This window comes from Molossus molossus, unplaced genomic scaffold (assembly GCF_014108415.1).
Source record: "Molossus molossus isolate mMolMol1 unplaced genomic scaffold, mMolMol1.p scaffold_m16_p_6, whole genome shotgun sequence".
Classification (NCBI taxonomy): domain Eukaryota; kingdom Metazoa; phylum Chordata; class Mammalia; order Chiroptera; family Molossidae; genus Molossus; species Molossus molossus.
This window is the reverse complement of record NW_023425399.1, coordinates 63,393,269-63,418,071: the sequence shown is the minus strand read 5'-3', so window position 1 is coordinate 63,418,071 and position 24,803 is coordinate 63,393,269. Positions and strand designations below refer to the sequence as shown.

Here is a 24,803-nt window from a genome sequence, read left to right as displayed (position 1 = left end):
GCTTCTCAGAACAATGCTTTGTAGTTTTCAGTGCACAAACCTTGCGCTCTGGTTGTTAAATTGTTCATATTTTATTTTTTTGAACACTACTGTAGATCATTTCATTTTGGATTTTTCATGGCTAGTATATAGAAATATAATTGATTTTTATATAGAGATCTTGACTTTACTGAACTCATTTATTGATTCAAAAACTTTGTGGATTCCTTATGATTTTATACAAATGAGATTGTCATCTGCATATACAGATAATTTTAGTTTTTCAGTATGGATACTTTTATTTCTTTTTCTTGCTGATTGCACTGGGTATCTCTACCTTTGGATTATACTGTTTAATTTACTCACATTTAATGTAATTATTGACAAGGTTGGATTTATTTATTTATTTATTTTTTTAATCCTCACCCGAGGACATTTTTTCCATTTTTTGTTCAGATAGAGCGGAAGGGAGAGAGAGGAAGAGAGAGAGAGAGAAACATTGATGTGAAGGGACACATCGAGTGGCTGCCACCCGCACGACCAACCAGGACCGGGGACAAACTGCAACCGAGGTACGTGCCCTTAGCGGGAACCGAACCCGGATCTCTCTGTACCGCAGGCCGACGCTCCAACCGTTGAGCCAAACCGGCCAGGGCGATAAGGTTGGATTTATATCTGCTGTTTTGTTCTTTGTTCTTATGTGTTTCATGTCTTTTTTCTCCTCATCTATACTGCCTTTTTAAATACTTTTGTTTAAGTATTTTTCAGTGTACTAGTTAAATTTCTGTGGTTTTTTGAAAGAACATTTCTTAATTTATTTTTTTATTTATTTTATTTATTTATTTTTTTATCCTCACCCGAGGATATTTTTCCATTTTTTGTACAGATAGAGTGGGAGGAAGAGAGAGAGAGAAACATCGACGTGAAGGGACACATCGAGTGGCTGCCACCCGCACGACCAACCAGGGCCGGGGACAGACTGCAACCGAAGTACGTGCCCTTAGCGGGAACCGAACCCGGGTCTCTCCGGACCGCAGGCTGACGCTCTAACCACTGAGCCAAACTGGCTAGGGCTTGAATTATAGTCTTTAAATGTTGATCTAGGAATTATGATGTGCATCCTAATTTCTACAGGTTAATATTGATCTAATTCCAGTAATAAATTGGCAACTTTGCTTCAATATAGCTTCATTTCCTCTCTTCCTTCGTGTTATCTATATAATATAGATTACATCTACATTTGTTAATTATCTCATATACTCTTCTCTTTTCAAGAAATAAGAAGAAAAAAAAAACTTTTATTTTTTGGATAGAGTGGGAAGGGGAAAGAGAGAGAGAGAAACATCGATATGAAAGGGACACATTGAGTGGCTGCTTCCTGCGTGACCCAACCAGACCCAGCCCGGGGCAAAATGCAACTGAGGTACATGCCCTTAGCGGGAACTGAACCTGAGTCTCACTGGACCATGGGCTGACGCTCTAACCGCTAAGCCAAACTGGCCAGAGCAAGAAAAAAAAAAAGTTTTATACAGTTCTTGGTTTTATGTAAAAATTTACCAAATTTGGCATTCTTACTTTCTTCCTATGAATTTAAGTTATGGTCTAGTGTCATTGCCTTACAGTCTCTGAGAATTTCCCTTAGTGTTTACTGTAAGATCTTCATCCATGATTTATCTCTGTCTTTATTAATCTAGGAATATTTTTATTTTGCCATTAAAAGAAAATAGCTTTGGCCCTGGCTGGTTTTGCTCAGTGGTTAGAGCATCGGCCTGCGGTCCCGAGAGACCCAGGTTCAGTTCCTGCTAAGGGCACGTACCTCGGTTGCAGTTTGTCCCCTGCCCTGGTTGGGTTGTGTGGGTGGCAACCACTTGATGTGTCCCTTTCACGTCTATGTTTCTCTCTCTCTCTCTCCCTCCCACTCTATCGGAACAAAATATTGAAAAATGTCCTTGGGTGAGGATAAAAAAAAATAGCTTTGTTGAATTATAATTCACATACTATGCAATTTACTCCTTCAAAGTATATAATGCAGGAGTTTTTGGTGTATTTACAAGAGTTGTGCAGTCATCACTACTATCAGTTTTAGAATATTTTCACTTGGAAAACACTCTGTACCTATTAGCAGTCACTCACCGTTCTATCCCCAACTTTCACAGCCCTAGGCAGCCACCAATTTACTTTCTCTTTATAGATAGACTTGCCTATTCTGGATATTTCATATAAAGGAAGATATGAAGTAGTTGGTCTTTCATGACTTTTTGCCTTTATTTTCAAAGGATAGTTTTGTTGGATACTAGAATTTTTAGTTGACTTTTTTTTTTTCATTGACTATGTCATCCCACTTCTTACTTGCTTTAACTGTTTCTGATGAGAAGTCAGCTGTTAGTTATATTGTGCCCTTGTCCTAATGAATTATATTTTCTGTTACTGCTCTCTTATATTTAAAGAGTTTGAGTGTAATGTGTTTAAGATCTCTTATTTTATGTGGGGTTTGTTGAGTTTTCTGGATGTATAGATTAATGGCTTTTCATTAAATTTGAAGTGTTTAATTTACCTTTTTCTTTCCTTGTTTTGCCATCTCACATCTGCTATTAAACATATCTAATACATTTTCAGTTACTCTTTTTAAATCCATTATTTCCATTTGGCTCTTTTTGTAATTTTTAAAAATTGATATTGTCTATTGATGTAATTGCTGTCATATTTTAACTTATTAAAAATTATTTTATTTCTTTTTGGTCTTGCCACATATGATATCTGAGCTCACTCAGAGAAGTTTCTATTGAATATATATTTCTTCCTTTTTTGTATGTCTTAATTTTTACTGAAAACTGTACAATATTGTAGCATCTCTGGATTCTCATTATTTCCCACCTGAAAGTTGTAATTGTTGATAGGATTATTGTTTTGAGTTGTTTTTAGTAAAAAGTCAGGAGCTTACCTCTGATGCTTGTCATGGCCACTGGTGTCCATTTTCCTCTTTCTCTTTTTTAGTCTTCACTTCCTAGGGGTTTCCCCTGTGTCTGCATAGATAAGTCAGCAGCCACTGATTGATCAGAGGTTGTACTCAAACATCATGAGCCAGTAAGACTTTCTTTGACCTTCCCTTTTTTTTAAATTTAAATCATTTTTTATTTTAAAATTATAGTTGACATATTAGTTTCAGGTGTATACTCCAGTGATTAGACATTGTATAACTAAGTGATCATCCCAATAAATCTCATTCCCATCTGACTCCATACATAGTTATTAAAATACTATTACTATATTCCCTGTGATGTCTTTTACATCCCCATGATTATTCTGTAACAACCAATTTGTACTTCTTTGTTGCTGTTGTTAATCATCACCTAAGGATATTTTAATCTCCACCTAAGGGGGAGAGGGACAGACAGAGAGAGAGGGAGAGAGAGAGAGAAACATTGATGCGAGAGAGATACATCAATCAGTTGCCTCCTGCATGTGCCGCAACCAGGGCCAGGGATTGAACCCTTGACCCTTTGACAGGCTGACACTAACCACTGAACAACACTGGGCAGGACCAATTTGTATTTTTTAATCCCTTCACCTTTTTTGCCCATCTCCCCAACAACCCTCCCCTCTGGCAGCCATCAAATGTTCTTCGTATGTATGATTCTATTTCTGTTCTTCTTGTTTGTTTATTCTATTTTATAGATTAAATTGATGGATATGTATTTATTGCCATTTTATTGTTCTTCCTTTTTTTAAAATTTTTTGTTGTTGTTAATTCTCACCCGAGGACATTTTTCTATTGATTTTTTTTTTTTTTTTAAGATAGAGTGGAAGGGAGGAAGGGAGGGGAGAGAAAAACATGGATGTGAGAGAGACACAGTGATTGGCTGCCTCCTGCACAACTCCAACCAGTGCCCAGAATCAAACCTGCAACCCAGGTATGTGCCCTTGACCTGAAATATGACGTGCTAACCATTGAGTCAAAGTGGCCAGGGCTATTGTTCATATTTTTTATCTTATTTTCTTCTTAAAGAAGAAGACCCTTTAACATTTCAAGTACTACTGGTTTGGTGGTGATGAACTCCTTTAACATTTTCTTTTCTGGGAAGCTCTTTATATGTCCTTTGATTCTATGATTGATTGATTTTAATCCTCACCCGAGGATATTTTTCTTTTTATCTTCAGATAGAGTGGGAGGAAGGGAGAGAGGGAGAAAGAAAGAGAGACAGAGAGAAACATCGATATGAAAGAGACACATTAACTAGTTGCCTCCTGCACTACCTGACCAGGGCTGAGGATGATCTATAACTGAGGTATGTGCCCTTGAGCAGAATCAAACCCGTGACTCATTGGTCTGAGGGCCAATACTCTAAACACTGAGCAAAACCAGCTAGGGCTCTCTTGCTGCTTTTAAGATTCTCTCTGTCTTTAACCTTTGCATTTTGATGATGTGTCTTGGTGTGGGCCTCTTTGGATTCATCTTGTTTGGGACTCTGTGCTGCCAGGACTTATATATCTGTTTCCTTCACATGTTAGGAAAGTTTTCTGTCATTTTTTCAAATAGGTTTTAATTTCTTGTTCTCTCTCTTCTTCCTGGCACCCCCATGATGTGAGTGTTGTTGGTATGCTTGAAGTTGTCCCAGAGGCTCTTTACGCAGTCATTATTTTGGATTATTTTCTCTTTTTGCTGTTCTGATTGGGTGTTTTTGCTTCCTCATATTCAAAATTGCTGATTTGATTCTTGGTTTCAAATACTTAGCTGTTGATTCCCTGTAAATTTTTCTTCATTTCAATTAGTATATTCTTCATTTATGACTGGTTCTTTTGTTGTTGTTAATCCTCACCCAACAATATTTTTTCCATTGATTTTCGGAGAGGATGGAAGGGAGGGAGGGAAGAGAAGGGAGAGAGACAAATATCGATTTGAGAAGGATACATCAGTTGGTTGCCTCCTGCACATGCCCCAACTGGGGCGGGGATCAAACCTGCAACCCTTTGGTGTGCAGGCCGATGCTCTAAGCACTAAGCTACACTGGCCAGGGCTGGACTGGTTTCTTTTACAGTTTCCATGTCTTTTTTTGTTATGCTGTTGAAGTTCTCTCATTCATTGAGCATCCTTGTAACCATTGTTTTGAACTCTGTTGGATTGCTGTGTTCATTGTATTTAGTTCTTTTCCTGGATTTTTGTTTTATTTTTTCATTTAGAACATGATTCTTTGTTTCCTCATTTTGGCAGCTGCCCTGTATTTGTTTCTATGTATTAGGTAGAGCTGCTACATCTCCCAGACTTGGTAGAGTGGCCTAATGTAGTTGGTGTCCTATAGGGTCCAGTGGTACAGCCTCCCCATTCACCCGAACTGGGCACCCCAGGTGCCCCCACTCTAGTGTGGCCTGTGTACACCCTCTTGTTGTGGTTGAACCTTGATTGCTGTTGGCATATGAATGGGAGAGGTTTACCAAGGCCTGTCAGCTGCAAGGACTGGCTGTGACCACTGTATAGGATGAGCTGTACAGGGGCCCACCTTACAGAGCAGGAATCACCTTAGCTGGGCTCTGATGCCACCTGAGTTTGCCCCTTGAGTGGGTCCCTTGTGGAGGTGCTTGGGTGGTACTTTGATGTGGTCTGAGGCGGTCCACTGGGTGCACTGGCTCTGGGGCCTCCCCAGAAGTGTAGGCCAAGGTCAGCTGCCACCTTTGTTCTTCCTGAGGTCACTTGGCATGAGCTACAAAGCATTATGCAGATGGCTGCCACTTGTATTGGACTTAGCAGTGCCCAGGCCAGGCAAGGCAAAGCTGCAAACTAAGGCCAGCTACCACTAGTGCTAGCCTGGGGCCATTTACCGAAGGGGTATGGACCACATGAAGGCCAGATGGTACTTGTTTGAGAGATTTTAGGAAAGTCTGAATCATGAACCAATACAGACCACTTGTTTGAAAAAGCCACTGGAAACAGTTTGGGTAGGCACACTAGTTGGATGTGGTGGGGCGGGGGGTGTCTCACGGTATCACCAGGTCAGGGCAAAACATTGTGAGACGCGTTGATAGAGACTCAGATATGGTGTCCACCTGCTGGCTCTGTGTGGAGTGTTTCAGAAAAGGAACAATGACCTCTGCCAGCACTTCTGTCTGGGAGAAAGCTGCCCCTCCAGTTCTTATCCTGATGCCCTACAATTCAGTTTCTCTCCTTGTGTCTCTGGTGCCTTCTGAGCTGCTGTCCCAGGACTGGGACTCAGGGAGTGAGTCTGAGTAAGTCCTTGCATGGGCACCTTAAAAGGAATTTCCTGGGACTCTAGAAGCTCCCCATCTTACTCAGCTACAACCCCCACTGGTTTTTGCAGCCACAAGTTATGGGGACTTCTCTTCCTGGCTCTGAAACTCTGGGCTGGGAGTCTGTAGTGGGGTTGGGAACCCTCGCTCCTCACTGGGACCTCCGCAACTGAGATATCCCTCCTGATTTTTATTCACCAACTGGGACTGGCTCGTTTTGTGTCTCTACCCCTCCTGCCAGTCTTGATGGGGCTTCTGCTTTAAATCCTTAGTTGTAGGGCTTCCATTCAGCTAGATTGCAGGCAGTTCTGTGTATATGGTGGTGGTTCTGTGATTTAGTTGTAATTTTGATGTGGTTGTGGGAAGATCTGAGTACCACATTTACCTATACCACCGTCTTGACCAGATGACTTTCTTTCACCTTCTGCCAACAGACTTGTATGTATGTTGGGGAATACAGATATTCAGTGTTCAGGGATATATCAGATCTGCTCTGGTTTTTTCCTGCTGGCTCACCCAAGTCTTACCTTTGCTTATGTACAGCCTCCTAATCAACCAAGAATGGATAGATCTCCCCTGCACATACATATATTCTCCCATTCATTGAGTGATGTATAGAGAGCCTAGCGCTTCTTAGATCTCCTTGGCATGTATGGCAATCTTATTAGCACCCCTACATCTCTCATTTCTGCTATCTCCCTGTTAAATTTCTAGCTTATCCACCAGGTGTGCTGTTCCCCCGCAGTGGGACCACAACATTAGGGTACTAGAAGTGTGTTTTTACCCCCTCCATTTGTTTTCTATCCTTTTTTCTATTTTTTCAACAGTATGGTTGGGTGTGGGTTTTTGGCTCTACACCAGTTCAAATTGGCACTCTGGAAGCAAGATGCTGGTTTTTGTCACCAGCCCTACCCTAGTAGGGCTTCATCTAAACTGATTGGCTAGGGAATGAGAGCCAACCCAGGTAAGAATGCCAGAGATACTCAGTGTTCTTATCCATAATTCAATAGTTTTTCTTGGAGAAAATGCTTCTTAATTTGTTGTTTACTTTTGTTACATTTCTAGAGCCTTTAAGTGGTTACTTTTCACAGTTTTGTCCAGATTTATAGTTGTTTCTTGGGGAAATAAGTTGCCAATATTTTCATTTCACCATTAAAGTTACCTCAGATATATATACATATATATATTTTTTTATCTTCACCTGGGGACATTTTTCCATTTTTTGCTCAGACAGAGTGGGAGGGAGAGAGAGGAAGAGACAGAGAGAGAGAAACATTGACGTGAAAAGGACACATCGAGTGGCTGCCACCCGCACTACCAACCAGGGCCAGGGACAAACTGCAACCGAGGTATGCGCCCTTAGCAGGAACTGAACCCAGGTTTCTCTGGACCACAGGCCGACACTCTAACTGCTGAACCAAACCGGCCAGGGCTCCTCAGATATATTTTAATGTGACAGATCTTTAAGGAGAGTGATTTTATTAATGCATTATTTTATTCAACAAACCTTATTTGAGATTTCTGTTGTGTTATGTGCCTCTCCTTTGACCCTTAGAATACAACAATGAGTGATTAGGAAATGGTCTAAATTTTATGAAACTATTAACTAATTATTCTACCTGTGTGTTTGAAATGTTTTGTTCTCAGAGCCCTTTGATTCTCTGTAGCATAATTGAGGATCCCAAAGAGCTTTTTTATATGTGGGTATATCTGTTGATATTTACAATATTAGAAATTAAAACTGAGAAAATATTTAGAAGGTAATTAATTGGCTTTAAAAATAGTAAAATTATTAACATGTTAACGCAAGAAATATAGTTTCCTGAAAAACAACTATACAGGCATACCTCGGAGCTACTTACATGCAGATTCAGTTCTAGATCGTTGCAGTAAAGCGAATTTCACAATAGAGCAAGTCACACAAATATTTTTTGGTTTCCCAGTGTATATAAAATAATGTTTACACTATAGTTAGTCTATTAAATGTGCAATAGCATTACATAAGAAAACTAATGTACATACCTTAATTAAAAACTACTTTAGCCCTGGCCAGTTTGACTCAGAGATTAGAGCATTGACCTGCGGACCAAGGATTTGTGGATTCGATTCTGGCCAAGGGCACATACCTTGGTTGCAGTTCATTCCTGGCCCTGGTCAGGGTCGTGTGGGAGGCAGCCATTGATGTGTCTCTCTCACATCAATGTTTTTCTCTCTCCCTCTGTCTCTTTCTCTCCCCTTCCCTCCCACTCTATCTGATGATATTTGAAAAAATATTCTCGAGTGAGGATTAAAAAAAAACTTTAGTCCGGCTGGTGTGGCTCAGTGAATTGAGCATCGACCAATGGACTGAGAGGTCGCAGATTGACTCCCAATCAGGGCATATGCTCAGGTTGCGGGCCAAATCCCCAGTCAGGGGCATGCAGGAGGTGACCAATCGATGTTTTCTCATCGATGTTTCTATCTCTCTCTCTCTCTCCCTTCCTCTCTATCTAAAATCAATAAAGAAAAAAATTTACAAGACAACTAGTTTATTGCTAAAAAAAATGCTGTCCATCATCTGAACCTTTAGTGAGTCATACTCTTTTTGCTAGTGAAAGGTCTTGCTCTAGGTTGATGCCAACGCAGTATCTGCAAAGTATGGTAAAGCAAAGTGTAATAAAATAAGTTATGCCGTTATCCAAGGCAAAATATATTAGTGAGAAGAGGGTCATTGGTTTTTCAAATAATCTTCAATGTGTGGCTTCACATCAGATAGTCAGATTCTCCCTCTGGTTGTATATTCAGTATGTTCGGATATCACTTGTCATGTAGTCTCTAGAAACCTCAAGTATACATTCTTGAGAGAATGGGAGAGAAAAATATAACATCTTAGGGTTATCATGAGCATGTTTCTGACCTTGCAGATCCTCTCAAATGGTCTCAGGGACCATACTTTGAGAATTTCTGTATCATTGTAGGAAGCTCACTAATGAAAGTATTAAATGTACAGTGATGGCACTAAAAGGAGAGAACCAATCCATTCTAGGAGATTCAGGGATGGTCTTACAGTAGAAAAGATACTTAGCCTAGATTCTGAAGGATGAGTAAGTATGTGATCAGCAAATTTGTGATTTGGCAAGTTTGGCTCAGCAGTTAGAGCATCGGCCTGCTGACTAGAGTCGTAGGTTCGATTCTGGTCAGGGGCACATACCTCAGTTTCAGTTCGGTCCCTGGCCCTGGTCAGAGTCATACAGGAGGGACCAATTGCTGTGTGTCTCTCTTCCACTTAATGTTTCTCCCTCCCTCCCTCCCTCTCCCCCTCCCTCCCTCCCTCTCCCCCTCCCTCCCTCCCAATCTAGCTGAAGATAAATGGAAAATTATCCTCTGGTGAGGATTAAAATATATATATGCAAATGTGGGCAATGGCTGTGGGGATGGAGAGAAGTTGGCAGATCTAATAGACTTTGAATGAATTAAACTTACTTGTGTATGTAGAAAAGTTGCCTGGTTCCACTCTGAAGTTGATTGGACTATTATTCTCTGAGAGTGAATTCAGGAAAAAGAACCAGTTATTTTGAGAAAAATATTTGGTTTGTGCTTTGGATTGAGTTGGCCATCAGAACATCCAAGTAGAAGTATTAGCGGGCAGTTACATATGAATCTAGCACTCAAAAGCTAGATTGAAATAAATATATGAGGATTTGTGGAAGAGTAACTTACAGGTATGGAGATGTCACCCAAAGAGAGTGAGGCAAAAATGAAGGAGAATATAACCTGAAGAATTCAAATATTTTAGGAGGAGTTGAGAGATGGGGAGTTGAGGAGGACAGAGAGAGAACCAGGGGAGTTTGCACAGAGAAAAGTGGCCAAGGGAGTCTGTATGCCAGGTGCCACAGAGGTTAATAGGAAAGATGAGGCCATTCAATTTCATCAGTTGAGACCTCTTAAAATGACCTTGGTAAGTGTAATTTCAGTAGAGTTGTGGGGATAGAATACAGTATTAGATTTGAGGAAAGAATTAAAACTTTTATTTAGAAATGTTTAATTATAATGAAGTTTGCATCTGTGAAATTATACCTGGGCTGCTTGATGTTACTTTTTTGGATTTGAATTTTTAAGGCTAAACTTTCTGAAGCTTTTATTCTTGTTAGGTACTTTGTATGTATCTTTTGAAAGCTGCTACTGAATATACAGTAGAGCCCTGAGCATTACTGTCATAAAGGTGTGATTTCTTAAAAATGTAGAGATTAGAACAAAAAGCAAATACTTTTCACGAACATATTTATATTAAAAACAAAGTTTACATAAGAAGACCTAAAAACCACTAGATTTATAAAATCAATAGGAAGAATATATACATACTCTTAGAGTCTTCATTTGTTAACTTTTGCCTTACCTAAAGGGATTAGTGTTCTTGGCCTCTATTTTAATGATTCAATTAAAAAAATTTTTTTTTCTTCATTGATTTTAGAGGGAAAGGTAGGGAGAGAGAGAAATATCGATGAGAGAATATCAACTGGCCACCTTCTGCATGTCCCCCACTGGGGATTTGGCCTACAACCTGGGCATGTGCCCTTACTGGAAATTGTACTGTTGACCTCTTAGTACATGGGTCGACGCTCAACAACTGAGCTACACCAGCTGGGCTAATTCATTGTTTTTTAAAGATCACATTTGTTTGGGTAAGGGTCACAATATGAGGCAATATGCATGGTGATATTTTTCTTTTTTATCCTCACCCAAGGACATTTTTCCATTGTTTGTTCAGATAGAGTGGGAGGGAGGGAGGGAGGGAGGGAGAAAGGGAGAGAGAGAGAGAGAGAGAGAGAGAGAGAGAGAAACATCGACATGAAACGTACACATCAGCCCTGGCCAATTTGGCTCAGCGGTTGGAGCGTCCACCTGCGAGACCTGGGTTCAGTTCCCACTAAGGGCACGTACCTCGGTTGCAGTTTGTCCCCGGCCCTGGTTGGTCGTGCGGGTGGCAGCCACTCGATGTGTCCCTTTCACATCGATGTTTCCCTCTCTCTCTCTTCCTCTCTCTCCCTCCCACTCTATCTGTACAAAAAGTGGAAAAACGTCCTCGGGTGAGGATTAAAAAAAAAAAAGGTACACATCAAATGGCTGCCACCCGCACAACCCAACCAGAGCTGGGGACAAACTGCAACCGAGGTACACGCCCTTAGCGGGAACCGAACCCGGGTCTCCCCGGACTTCAGGCCAATGCTCTAACTGCTAAGCCAAAGCAGCCAGGGCTTTTCTGATATTTTTCAAGCTGCTTGACATCAAAAGATGTTAGAAATAATTTTTTTCAATTTATATAGATATTTGACTGCGTATTTGCACCTTAAAAGAGGAAGGGCCATAATTTCTGTTCCAAATTTCTTGCATATAGACTATGTTATTTCTGCTTCTTAGAAAATTAAGTTAAAAGGGAATTTATATTCACCTATATATTTATAAAGCATATTCTCATGATTGCCTTTTTGTTTTACAAAAAAATCTAGCTTTATTCAGCAAGGAAAATAAGACAATATGCTAGATTGCCAAAATCATGAATGGAAGCGGGGACACTACTACAACTATTACAGAAATTTAAGAAAAAAGATTATACAGAATAATATGAATAATCAAGGGACAAAAAGTTAGATATAACATAGTAAAATGGACAAAATCTTTTAAAGCCACAAACTAATAAAACTAACTCAAGAAGACATGAAAAATGTGAATAGAGTTTATATAGCAAAAGCCTGAATTACTAATTTAAATAGTTCCAAAAAAAAAACAACAACCTAGCCCTGGCCAGTTTGGCTCAGCGGTTAGAGCGTCGGCCTGCGGTCCTGAGAGACCCGGGTTCGGTTCCCGCTAAGGGCGCGTACCTCGGTTGCAGTTTGTCCCTGGCCCTGGTTGGTCGTGTGGGTGGCAGCCACTCGATGTGTCCCTTTCACATCGATGTTTCTCTCTCTCTCTCTCTGTTCCTCTCTCTCCCTCCCACTCTACCTGAACAAAGAATGGAAAAATGTCCTCGGGTGAGGATAAAAAAAAAAAAACAACAACAACAACCTAAACAGATAACTTTACTGGTAAATCTTATCAAATATTTAAGAATAATTAATGCCAAGTCTTCACAACATACAGTCTTCCAAAAATTAGAAAAAGAAATAATAGTTCTTAATTGTGTGTATGAGAACAGTACTTGACAAAATGAAACATTCTTCATGATATAAACACTGATTAAAATAAAAGGGAATTTTCTCAAATCTATAGAAGGAAGCTATTGAAAACATATAACTAACATCATATGTAATGGTAAATAACTAAATGTTTCTTTCTAATACAAGAGACAAAAAGAAGGATGTTCATTCTTACCACATCTCAGCATTGCATTGGAATATTTAACCAGGTAAATTGCTGAAGAAAAAGAAACAAAAGCATCCAAATGGGAAATAAATAACTAAAATAATCTTTATTATATTTCTATAAATAGCAAGGGACAATTCAGAGATAACGTTAACACCAATTTCATTTACAATAGCAGCAAAAGAATAAAGTACTTAGGAATAAGTATAAAAATTAAGTGTAAACCCTGTATGCTAAAAATTACAGTATATTGTTAAAAGAATTTAGAGAAGACACTGAATGAAAAACCTCACACGTTCGTGGATCAGAACACTTAATGTCAGGATGACAGTAATTTCTATATTAATCTATAGATTCAGTGCATTCCCTATCAAAAGTCCAACTGGATTCTTTGAAGAAATGGCAAAGCTGATACTAAAATTCACATGGTAATAGTAAGGACCCAGAGCAGCTAAATAAATAATCTAAAGAAAAAAAAACAAAAACAACACAAATTGGGAAAACTTATATCCCCATGTCAAATTTTACCACAAAGTTACCGTAATCAAGACTGTGATGGTGCTATAAGGATAGAAATATTGTTAAATGGAATGACAGGGATTCCAGAAATAAACCCAAATGTTAATGGGTAATTGATTTTGGCAAGCATGCCAAGATAATGCAATTGGGAAAAGATAGTCTTTTCCACAAACAGTGCTGTGACAAGTGGATATCCATATGCATAACGCTGAGATTTGGCTCCCACCTCACAACATTCACAAAACTACCACAGACAGAATAAATCATGGTATAAATATAAAGCTAAACATAAGTATATTTCCCCCACCAGAGCCTAAAATATTTATTATCAAGTTCTTTTTTTGTTGTTGTTATAGATGTTTCTCATTTTCCCCACACTGACACCTTCCTCCCAATCCCACCCCCACCCCCCAGCATTGTTGTCTGTGTCCATGGTTACCCATACATGCATATAAGTTCTGTGGTTTCTTTCCCCTCCCCCCATCCACTTCTTCTGAGGTCAGTCTCTGCCCTACTTCAGTGTCTGTGTCTGTTTTGTTCATCAGTTTGTGTTGTTCATTATATTCCACAAATAAGTGAGATTATGTGATATTTATCTTCTCTGATTTGCTTATTTTGCTTAGCATAGTATTCTCCAGGTCCCTCCATGTCATCTCAAAGGATAAGAGATATTTCTTACAGCTGTATAATATTCCATTATGTATATGTACCACAGCTTTTTTATCCACTCATCTATTGATGGACACTTGAGTTATTTCTAGGTCTTAGTGATTGTAAATAGTGCTGCTATAAACAGGGGTAAATATATTCTTTTTGATTGGAGTTTCAGGCTTCTTAGGGTATATTTCTAGAAGTGGGGTCACTGGGTCAAATGGTAGTTCAATTTTTAATTTTTTTTGAGGAAGCACCATATTGTTTTCCATAGTGGCTGCACCAGTGTGCATTCCCACCAGCAGTGTACTTGAGTCCCCTTTTCTCCACACCCTCCCCAGCACTTGTCATTTGATGATTTGTTGATGGCAGCCATTCTGGCAGGTGTGAGATGGTACCTCATAGTTGTTTTAATTTGCATCTCTCTGATGATTAGTGACGTTGAGCTTTTTTTCATATGTCTCTTGGCCATTTGTATGTCCTGTTTAGAGAGGTGTTTATTTAGGTTCTCTGCCCATTTTTTAATTGATTCTTTGTCTTCCTTTTGTTGAGTTGTGTGAGTACTCTATATATTTTGGAAATAACCCTTATCTGAAGTATCATTGGCAGTTATGCTCTCCCATATAATGGGTTCCTTTTCCATTTTGATGCTTGTATTTTTGTTTTTGTTTTTTGCTGTGCAGAAGCTTTTCAGTTTGATGTAGTCCTATGTGTTTATTTTTTCCTTTGTTTCCTTTGCCTTAGTCATTGTATCAGTGAAAATTCTGCTGTGTGTGATATCTGAAATTTTGTTGCCTACATTGTCTTCTAGGATTTTTATGGATTCATGAGTCACTTTTATGTCTTTTGTCCATTTTGAGTTTATTCTTATGTATGGTGTAAGTTGATGGTCTAGTTTCATTTTTTTTGCACGTAGCTGTTCAATTTTCCCAACACCATTTATTGAAGAGACTATCTTTACTCCACTGTATGCCCTTGCCACCTTTGTCAAATATTAATTGGGCATAGTGACTTGGGTCAATCTGGATTCTCTGTTCTGTTCCATTGATCGATATGCCTGTTCTTGTGCAAGTACCAGGCTGCTTTGATTATAGTGGCTTTGTAGTATAATCTGATATCCAATATTGTGATTTCTCCTACTTTGTTCTTCTTTTTCAAGATTGCTGTGGCTATTCGAGGTCTTTTTTGATTCCATATAAACGTTTGACGTATTTGTTCTACTTCCGTGAATTATGTCTTTGATATTTTGATGGGGATTGCATTGAATCTATAGATTGCTGTGGGTAGTATGGATATTTTAATGTTGTTAATTCTTCTAATCCATGAATAAGGTATATGCTTCTACTTTCTTTATATCTTCTTCTATTTCTTTTTTCAATGACCTGTAGTTTTCTGTGAATAGGTCCTTGATTTCCTAGGTCACTGAATTTTTTTGCCATTATGGTAAATGGGATTGTTTTTTTAGTTTCTCTAGCTGTGAGTTCATTGTTGGTGTATAAGAATGCCATCGATTTCCTAACATTAATTTTGTATCCTGCTACTTTGCCAAATTGATTTATTAAATAGATTTTTGCTGGAGTCTTTGGGGTTTTATTTGTACAAAATCATGTCAGCTTCAAATAATGACAGTTTCACTTCCTCCTTTCCAATTTGGATCCCTTTTATATTTTCTTCATGTCTATTTGCTGTGGCTAAGAATTCTAGTACTATGCTAAATAAGAGGGGCGAAAATGGTCATCCCTTTCTTGTCCCTGTTCTTAAGGGAAATGCTTTTAGTTTTTGCCCAATGAGCATGATGTTGGCTGTAGGTTTTACATATATGGCCTTTATTGTGTCAAGTTATCATCTTTTTATTCCCACATTGCTGAGCGTTTTTATCAGAAATGAGTACTGGATTTTGTCAAATGCTTTTTCAGCATCTATTGAAATGATCATATGGTTTTATCTTTCATTTTGTTTCTGTGGTGTATCACATTCACTGATTTGCAGATATTGTATTATCCTTGCATCCCTGGGATGAATCTCACTTGGTCATTGTGAATAATTTTTTGATGTATCGCTGGATTCGATTTGTTAATATTTTGTTAAAGACTTTGGCATTGGTGTTCATCAGCGCTCTCAGCTCCCAGTTCTCTGCTGCTTTTGGGGGCTGAAGATGCCTGCGTCCCAGGACTTTGCTGCCGCTGGGGGAGGGACTCCACTCCAAATATGCTGTTGCAGTTGTCAGGGGGCAGGTCTCGTTTTCCCAAGCTTTGCTGATGCTTGGGCTGGGGCAGTGCTCCTGATCAGCCCCTGCTGATGCTGCTGGGGATGGGTCTCAGGTGCCAATGTGCTGCTGCTGCCTGGGGATGGATGTCTGCTCCCGTGCCTCTGCTGCTGGGGGTGTGTCTGGTTTCCTGAGCCTCAGCTGTTGTTGGGAGGGTGGATCTCCACTCCTGCCCAGTTACTGCTGCTGTGAGAGAAGGTGCTGGGCTCCCAAACTGGCACTACTGCTGCTGTGGGTAGTGCTCGGCTTTCATTAGGCTGTTGCTGAGGGGAATGGTGCTAAGCTTCGATTAAGCTACTGCTGTGGGGGATGGTGCTTGGCTCCTTGCCAGTTGTGGCTTGGGCAGCAGGTACTTTGACAGTTCCACTACTGTGTGCTGGTCTGTGTTGACACAGCGGGGTCCACTGGTCCCATGGTGCAAGGCACATGGATGGACTCAGGTCGCTTGGCCCTAGCCGCTCCCCGCTGTCTCCTCTCAGAGAAGACCAGGGATCTTCCAAACTGGCAGGGCCTTCTAGCCACACAGGGAGAAGTACCCTCACAAGACACTTACACAATAGCTGCATACTCTCCATCCACAGCACAGGATCCCTCTGCTCCACGTTTCTGCACTGTTCGAGGTCGCTTGTCCATACTCATGTCCACTCACACACTCTCACAGTCTCACACACACACACACTTGTTCTGGTCCTGCCTGCTGCCATCTTAGAAAATTCTGAATTACGATTGTCTTTTCTTAGTAAGTGATTGGCCTCGAAGCCAGCCTCTAGCTTCTGCTGTTTTTTCTTCCATAAACTTTTTAGAAATGAATATGCAATTGTTCTGTTATGTTCAAGAGACCTTATTTACAGTTTAATATGGTGCAGACTTGCTTTTCCGAGATCCTAAATTAATAAAATAACCTGAACCAATTTTTTTTGTTTTTAATCCTCACCTGAGGGTAATCTTTTATTTATCTGCAGATAGAGTGGGTAGAAGATAGAGGGAGAGACAGAGAGAGAGAAACATCACTATCAGAGGGACACACATCGACTGGTTGCCTCCCGTACAACCCCGACAAGGGCCGGGGACGAACTGCAACCGAGGTACGTGCCCTTGGCTGGAGTCGAACCCATGATTCATTGATCCATGGGGCCAACGCTCTAATAACCTCTGAACCAAACCTGCCAGGGCAAAATAGAGCATAATTTTAAATAATACTCACACTCTGATACACCACATAAACAAAAAGAAAGATAAAATTTATGATCATATCAATAGATGCTGAAAAAGCATTCGACAAAATCCAGCACCCATTTCTGATAAAAATGCTCAGCAGAGTGGTAATAGACGGATCATATCTCAACATTATAAAGTCAGTATATGAAAAACTTACAGCCAACATTATACTCATTGGGCAAAAACTAAAAACATTTCCCTTAAGAACAGGAACAAGACAGGGATGCCCACTTTTGCCATTCTTAGTCAACATAGTACTGGAAGTCTTAGCCATAGCTATCAGACAAGAAGAAAAAAATAAAAGGCATCCAAATTGGAAAGGAGGAAGTGAGTCTGTCATTATTCACAGATGACATGCTTTGTACATAGAAAATTCTAAAGACTTTATAAAAAAAAACCCTAGAATTAATAAATGAATTTGGCAGAGTAGCAGGATACAAAATTAACTTCCAGAAATCGATGGGATTCTTATAAACCAATAATGAACAAAATATGGAAAAATGTCCTCGGGTGAGGATAAAAAAAAAATAAAATACTGAAAAAAAAAATTCAATGAACGTTCAAAAATTTTTTTCTTACAATTCTTTCTTTATTTCTTTATTTTTTATCCTCACCCGAGGATATTTTTTTCCATTTTTTGTTCGGATAGAGTGGGAGGGAGAGAGAGGAAGAGAAAAAGAGAAACATCAACGTGAAAGGGAAACATTGAGTGGCTGCCACGCGCACGACCAACCAGGGCCGGGGACAAACTGCAACCAAAGTACATGCTCTTAGCGGAAACCGAACCCGCGTCTCTCTGGACCGCAGGCCGACACTAACTGCTGAGCCAAACCAACCAGGGCCTCACAATTCTTCATATATCTTATCCTTTCACTTTTAATTTGTGGGATTTATTTTTTCCCATTGACTTTAGTTGAGAAAGTTTTCCACTGCAATTTTTAGCAATAAATTAGTATTTACAATTTCCCAAAGTCTTTCATCCAACCCCCCTCCTATGATAATTTAAAACCTGGCCTAAACTCATCAAGTATGAGAGAGTCGATGTTAATCATTTAACTTTCTAAATAGCTCTGTCCTGTCCTTTTTATCATCAGTGTAGTTCATACCTTTGTTATCTCCTATCCAAGTGATAATCGAGACTTTTTTTATTATTAATGTGTAATAATACATGTTCATTCTGGAAAATTAGAGAATACATATAAGAATAATGGAAATGGAAATTCCTTTGTCAAAAATCATGAAAGAGTTTAGATTGTACTCTGTGCTACTTACACAATAGTCAGTTTTTCATGGATTTTGGCAGAACACGAGAAACTCCTGGGACGAATGCAAAGGACAGTTTATTTCTCATAACGATAGCAATAGCCATATAGCAACTTTTGTGCCTGTTTTCTGAGCTCTGTTACTCACAAGGAAATTTAAAGAGGGCCAGTTGACAACTATATACACAGTGGGTTATGCTGTAGGAAAGGAACCCTGAATTTTACATAATGGGCAACAAAACTATTTAATCTTTGCCCTAAAGGGGAAAATTATTTATTTTACTGAATAGTAAATAGATCTACCCTTTGCTCCAGAGGGAGACACTGTCTCGTCCAAGGCTATTCTCTATACAGATATCCTTGAAAAATAGTCCAGAACAAAAGGAGTTAATACCTCTGCTTGCAAGATGTTCAGAAATGCAAGAGAGCCCCATGGAGAATTGTCTCCCAACCTACATGAAATGCCATTACCCCCAGTTAACCATTAACATTTTGGTTTATGTTGCCTTTTTTTTTGTTTTTATTCTTATTTGAGAATATCTTTCTATTTATCTTCAGATAGAGTAGGAGGGAAGGAGAGAGAGAGACCTTGATATGAGAGAGACATGTTGACTGGCTGCCTCCTGCACCACCCAGCAGGGGATGAACCAAGGTATGTGCCCTTGGACAGAATCAAACCAGCAACTCATTGGTCCGTGGGCTGACGCTCTACCGCTAAGCCAAACCGGCCAGGGCTATGTATACATGTCTTTTCTCTTCTTTTCTAGGTAAATTTTTTTTTTGCCTCTTCTACCTTACTGAGTGGTTAAAGGCCACCAGTACCTTGTTTATAATAGCAGCAGTGATAGAAGGTCATTCTTGTGTTGCCATTTATCACTGTGTATAAATGCTGTTGTAGGTTATTGAAAGAATAACATAAAATTAGAAAGACAAAATATGGAAGAAGAATATGGAAGGATTCTCTCCTGAATTGGTAGAGTATTTATACCATTTGCTAATATAAAAATTTCAAGACAATCAGAAGTAACTATTTTTTTGAAAGTTTCTTTCCTTTCCCAGATCTGAAAACAATGTTTGAAGTATTAAAAATCTCACAAAACCCTTAGTTTAAATAACACTTCCAAAGACAATTTTGTTTTACAGAGAACAGAACAGGTTGGTGGCAGTTATGAACAGGGAGAGCATGATCAATATATTCTTGTGAACATTTTCCATTTAACATGTTACCAAATAGGTTTCTTTTCACTTTTTTTATGGCACAGAACAATATCTTTACTTACACAGGTGCAAGGGAGAAGGGACATCTGCATGTTTTTCTTAGGTTCTTTTATTAATAACAATAATAAAATATTCATATTTATCTTGTTGGTGTGTTAGAATTTTGTTGGTGTGTTAATCATGTCTTTTTATTTCTGATGTTTTGACAACTAGGGCCTTGCTGACTCTGGAGAGACTGCCCTTCCCAGGGCTAGTCAATTTGTAGAGTTGGTAAACAACTCCCTTGTAACCACACCTTTCATATGCAAACCAACCAATCCCCAATCACCAACTTTATTTGTCTCTCACTCTGTGGGCCACTATCCCCCTGCCCTAATCATCCCAGAGGCAGGGACCAGATAACTAGAGAAACAGTACCTATACCCTCATAGCCTGCTGAAACCACAATAAAAGCTTTTGCCCACATTTTTACTCTCTCCTTTGGCTTTCTGACCCACTTTGGTGTTTCCCCATGTGGCTCTGCATGATATGGCATGGCCCTTCTTGGGAACCGGGAGGAATAAACTGTCTTCCTGTGGCAGTGGTCTCCTGATCTGTTGGCCTCATCATACCTGAATAATAATTAAACCTACACTTTAAAGAACCAAAAGCATATCTCTGAAGCTACATTTTATTGGCAGAAGTGGGGGGGGAATGAGTTAAGAAGATTTTACTTCATAACTGGGAAATAAATAATATGAGGCTTTTATTTGGCAATCTTTACCAGTTAACATATAAGGGAATCACATTCTCTTTCTGATTTACTAATAGAGTCATCAAGAATTAATGTAGTCTATTCAGATGATATTGTCACCTGTCAGGTTTTTTTAAATATATATTTTTAATTTTACTGATTTTTAGAGAGAGAGAGAAACAGTGATGGGCTACCTCCTGCACTCCCCCTACGTGGAATAGAGCCCAAAACCTGGGCATGTGCCCTGACCAAAAATCAACCTGGCAACCTTTCAGTGCATGGAATGACACCCAGCCAAGCCATACCGGCTAGGGCTTTCTTTAATATTTTGATACAGTGAATTGTCATAAAATTTTCCAATAATGAACTATTATTCTTTTATTCTTTGGTTGAATCCTGCTTGACTATGATATAACAGTAAGCCATCCATTTTGCAAATCTAGATTTAATGGACTTTTGGATTTAAAGAACAAAATTTTCAGTCTCCATGTTATATGTGAAAATTAACACCCTATTAATTTTAAAATGCTTTTAACCAAGATTTGCTTATAATTAAATTAACAGGTTATTTTTCTTGTTATTAATTCAATGTTATTTTAAATAAATTTTAGCGTACAGGCCATATGTTAGAAAAAACACTGGTATTTTCGACGACATAAATAAGTATTATATATCTATAACTATAGTCTGCATATTTAAATCCAAAAGTCACTGCTCATAAACAATGTTCAGTGAATGATTAGCACTTGATCACATTGCATCATGTGTGGTAATTGGTTTTGTTGTTGTGTGTGGGACTTTGTGCAGCAGTTTTAACGCCAATATTTTCAAGTGCGCTAAGCCACACCCCAGCCATGTGCATTTTTTTACTCAGTGACTGGTGAGTAAATGCACACATTTACTAGACCTATTCATTTTAAATTTTAAATTACTGTAATACATGTGGAAAACTTTTCATACATTTTAATTATGCAAATGTGTCTACATAATAAGAACAGGTAAATGAGGATGTCGTTTTTTAACATATGAATTCAGGAACCCTACTTTACTATATAACAGATTGAGGCTTTAACATATACCCCCTTGCCCAAATTAGTCCATTATATTGAGGTTTTACTGTATTATCTTTCTAAGACATAAAATTTGACTTCACAGTTAATTGAGGACAGTTTATGTTTGTATTTATCTCATAAACAATTTAGTCTATAATTTCTGTTTTGGACTCTTCTTAGGTATCAGTTTTATTTTAGGTTTAAAAAATGAATTAGGTAGCTTCTCATCTTTTATGCTATAGCATTGTTTATATGAAATGGAAATAATCTTTTTCTTGAATTTTTCTTTCATAAACTAATTTTTCTAAGAAAATAATCCATTTTTTCAGGCCTTAAATTGTTAGTCTTATAAAACTGAATGCAGCATTGTGCTGTATCTTTTTAACATCTCTGGAATTGTATTTATTAGGTCTCAATCTCAAGTTTTATTTTTTCTCTTCTCATTTTTATGATTAGACTCACAAAGTTTTATTCTATTGCTCTTTTAGAATCACCTTTTGGTTTTATTCATAAATTCTACTTTTTAAAAACAATTCAGTATTTTTATTTTATTTTTTATCCTCACTTGAGGACATTTTTTTCATTTTTTTGTTCAGATAAAGTGGGAGGGAGAGAGAGAGAAAAAAAAAAAACATCGACGTGAAAGGTACACATCGAGTGGCTGCCATCCGTACAACCCAACCAGGGCCAGGGACAAACTGTAACCAAGATACATGCCCGGGTCTCTCTGGACCGCAGGCCAACGCTCTAACCGCTGAGCCAAACCGACCAGGGCAGTATTTTTATTTTTTATGCCCTTTATTTCCCCTTCTCTTTTCTTTAGTTCATTTTCTGTCTTGGGTTGAAAGTTAGTGTCTTCTGCAGTCTGAGTCGTCTTCTGATTTGCTTCTAAGAATCTCTCATAGTTGTGATGGCTGTTTATTATTGTTTGAAGACTAGTCTTCTTTATTATTTAAAACTGGTATTTTTAATCCTTGCCTGAGAATATTTTTCCATTTATCTTCAGAAAGAGTGGGAGGTGGGGAGAGGGAGAGAGAGAGAAACATTGATGTGAGAGAGACACATCGACTGATTGCCTACCGCACGACCCGGACCTGGGCCAGGGACTGAACCGCAACCCAGGTATTATGTGCCCTTGACCAGAATCGAACCCAAGATTCTTTGGTCCTCGGGCCAACGCTCTAACTGCTGAGCCAAACCAGCAGAGGCAAGACCAGTCTTGTAAACTGTTCTGCTAAGGTGATGTTGCTCAGTTATTAGTATCTAGCATATTTTTCACGAAAGATTCATTATCATAGCCAGTTTAGTTGTGCTGTACCAGTTTGGATGTTGGATTATAAGAGTGACCTTTATAATAACTGAAGAGCATGAGGGTAGGATACTTCACCTAAATAAGTGGGCACATAATATTGATAAGACGATCCAGAATCACTTTTTCATTTAATTTATTCATTGGTAATAATGTCTCTCTCTATTACAGTTAGACATAGAGTTCTGTCATAGTCAAGATATTTTGTTTTATCGTTATTTTAAAATTCTGTTATTAAGTAAAAATTGGGGAGTATGAAACAAATTAGAAAAAATTATAATTGTTGAAACTACTCTTGAGTGCATTGAAAACAATGACGGTTTATAATACCCGCTCTACTTTTTAGTATGTTTGAAAAGTTTCTTCATAAAATGTTTTTGAATACTGTATTGCTTAGCTGATATTGTTATAATTTATTGATATTTGATTTTTTAATAGAGCAAAGACAAGATTGCATCCTATAGCAGAACTCCAAAAATTGATCGAAGTGATGTGGGCAAGGAGATGAAAGAGAAGTCATCCATGAAACGTAAACTACCTTTTACCATTAGCCCATCAAGAAATGAAGAACGAGATTCAGACACAGGTAGAATAATTTATTGTTTTCTATAAAATGTTAATTGTCTTTTACTATGGTTTTCCTCATATCATTCCTTTTTCACTCCAGTAGAGAAATTTTTGTAGTTCAGTGTTTCAGATTTACCATTTTGGCACAGAAATTCATATAGTTCTCATCAAACATGATTTCTAATCTAAGATAAAAAAAAAAAACAATTTGCCTTTTTCCTCCTTCTCTCGATGTTTATTACAACTCTCTTGTCACTTTCAGACTTAATTTTTTGAGGAGCATTTGATTGTGAAATTTACTCAAAGACAGGGAGCTTAAGATATGGTAGATTTGAGAAAAGTTGTTAAGTTTTTGTGGACACATTATTGAACCCACCAAAGAAAAAAGTTTAGGCATTTTAGATTCAGAAATGAAACGAAATATGTACCTCCCACCCAATAAAAGGGGTAGGAGGATTACTGAGGCTGTTTAATTCATAGTACTTTTTTCTCAAAACTCATGTATCAGAAATGATACTTGACATCAAGCAATCTTAGCTATTCATAATAGACTAGAACCTTATTACCTCTAATAAATTACTTGACTGTGTTTTAGCCTTGAACTAATCATTTCTTGAAACTAATATAAACTTGAATGTTTATACATTTATCATAATTGTTTTGTCCCTTACATTACATATTAATAATGAACTATTCTTAAGACTGTTTTAGCTTCACTCACAGAAAGTTAGTGTTCTGTTCTCAGTTTATGTACAGAAATTATAGTCTACTTATAGCATTATAGCCATCTTAATCATCAATATGGAAATGATCTTGATTTTGAAATATGCCAAAATACCCTAAAGATTTTTGGAATGCCCTATGCTAACAAACATAGTTTTAGAAAATAATTAATTTTTAGTATACACTTTTAGAAGTAGGTACGTAGTAGATAGGTCTCTTAGCCTGAACTAAATATTGTTCTTAAACACTAAGGATATTTTTAAATCTTGAAACTTACTTTTTTTTTGCAGTAATTAAGAACCTTGTGTGCTTTGTTCATTTTAAGTTATAAAAGCTTTTTCTAGAGATTCAGAACCTTTTTTTTAGAAACGTGATTCTCCTTATTCTTAAGTAGTGTTCTCAAGCTATTACTAGGTCACTAAACTCAGAAGAAGGTTCTTATGTACTTCTAGATTTATAAGATTTAACTTACATCATATTTTCTCCTTCAAGGTCCTTTCGCTAGTATTTATATTAACCAGGTTTTATTTACTAGTGACAGTAATATATATATATATTTTTTTATCCCCACCCGAGGACATTTTCGCATTTATCTTCGAATAGAGTGGGAGGGAAAGAAGGAGGAAGAGAGAGAGAGAGAAACATCAATGTGAGAGAGACACATCGAGGGGTTGCCACCCACAGGACCCCAGCCGGGGCCGGGGACAAACCGCAACTGAGGTACGTG

General features: G+C 38.3%; 1 protein-coding gene across 7 annotated transcripts in view; it reads left to right on the top strand.

Annotated features, from left to right (window-relative positions):
• The window catches only part of ANKRD12 (ankyrin repeat domain 12), a 158,667-nt gene that overhangs the window by 46,177 nt on the left and 87,687 nt on the right, over positions 1–24,803 (top strand). For all 7 annotated transcript variants that reach the window (XM_036245575.1, XM_036245570.1, XM_036245571.1 and 4 more), the window contains one exon: positions 23,225–23,372. Coding sequence is in view for 6 of the 7 variants with exons in the window: in XM_036245570.1 (XP_036101463.1) it covers positions 23,225–23,372 (148 nt within the window). In the remaining variant the exon portion in view is untranslated. The remainder of the gene's footprint in view (positions 1–23,224; positions 23,373–24,803) is intronic.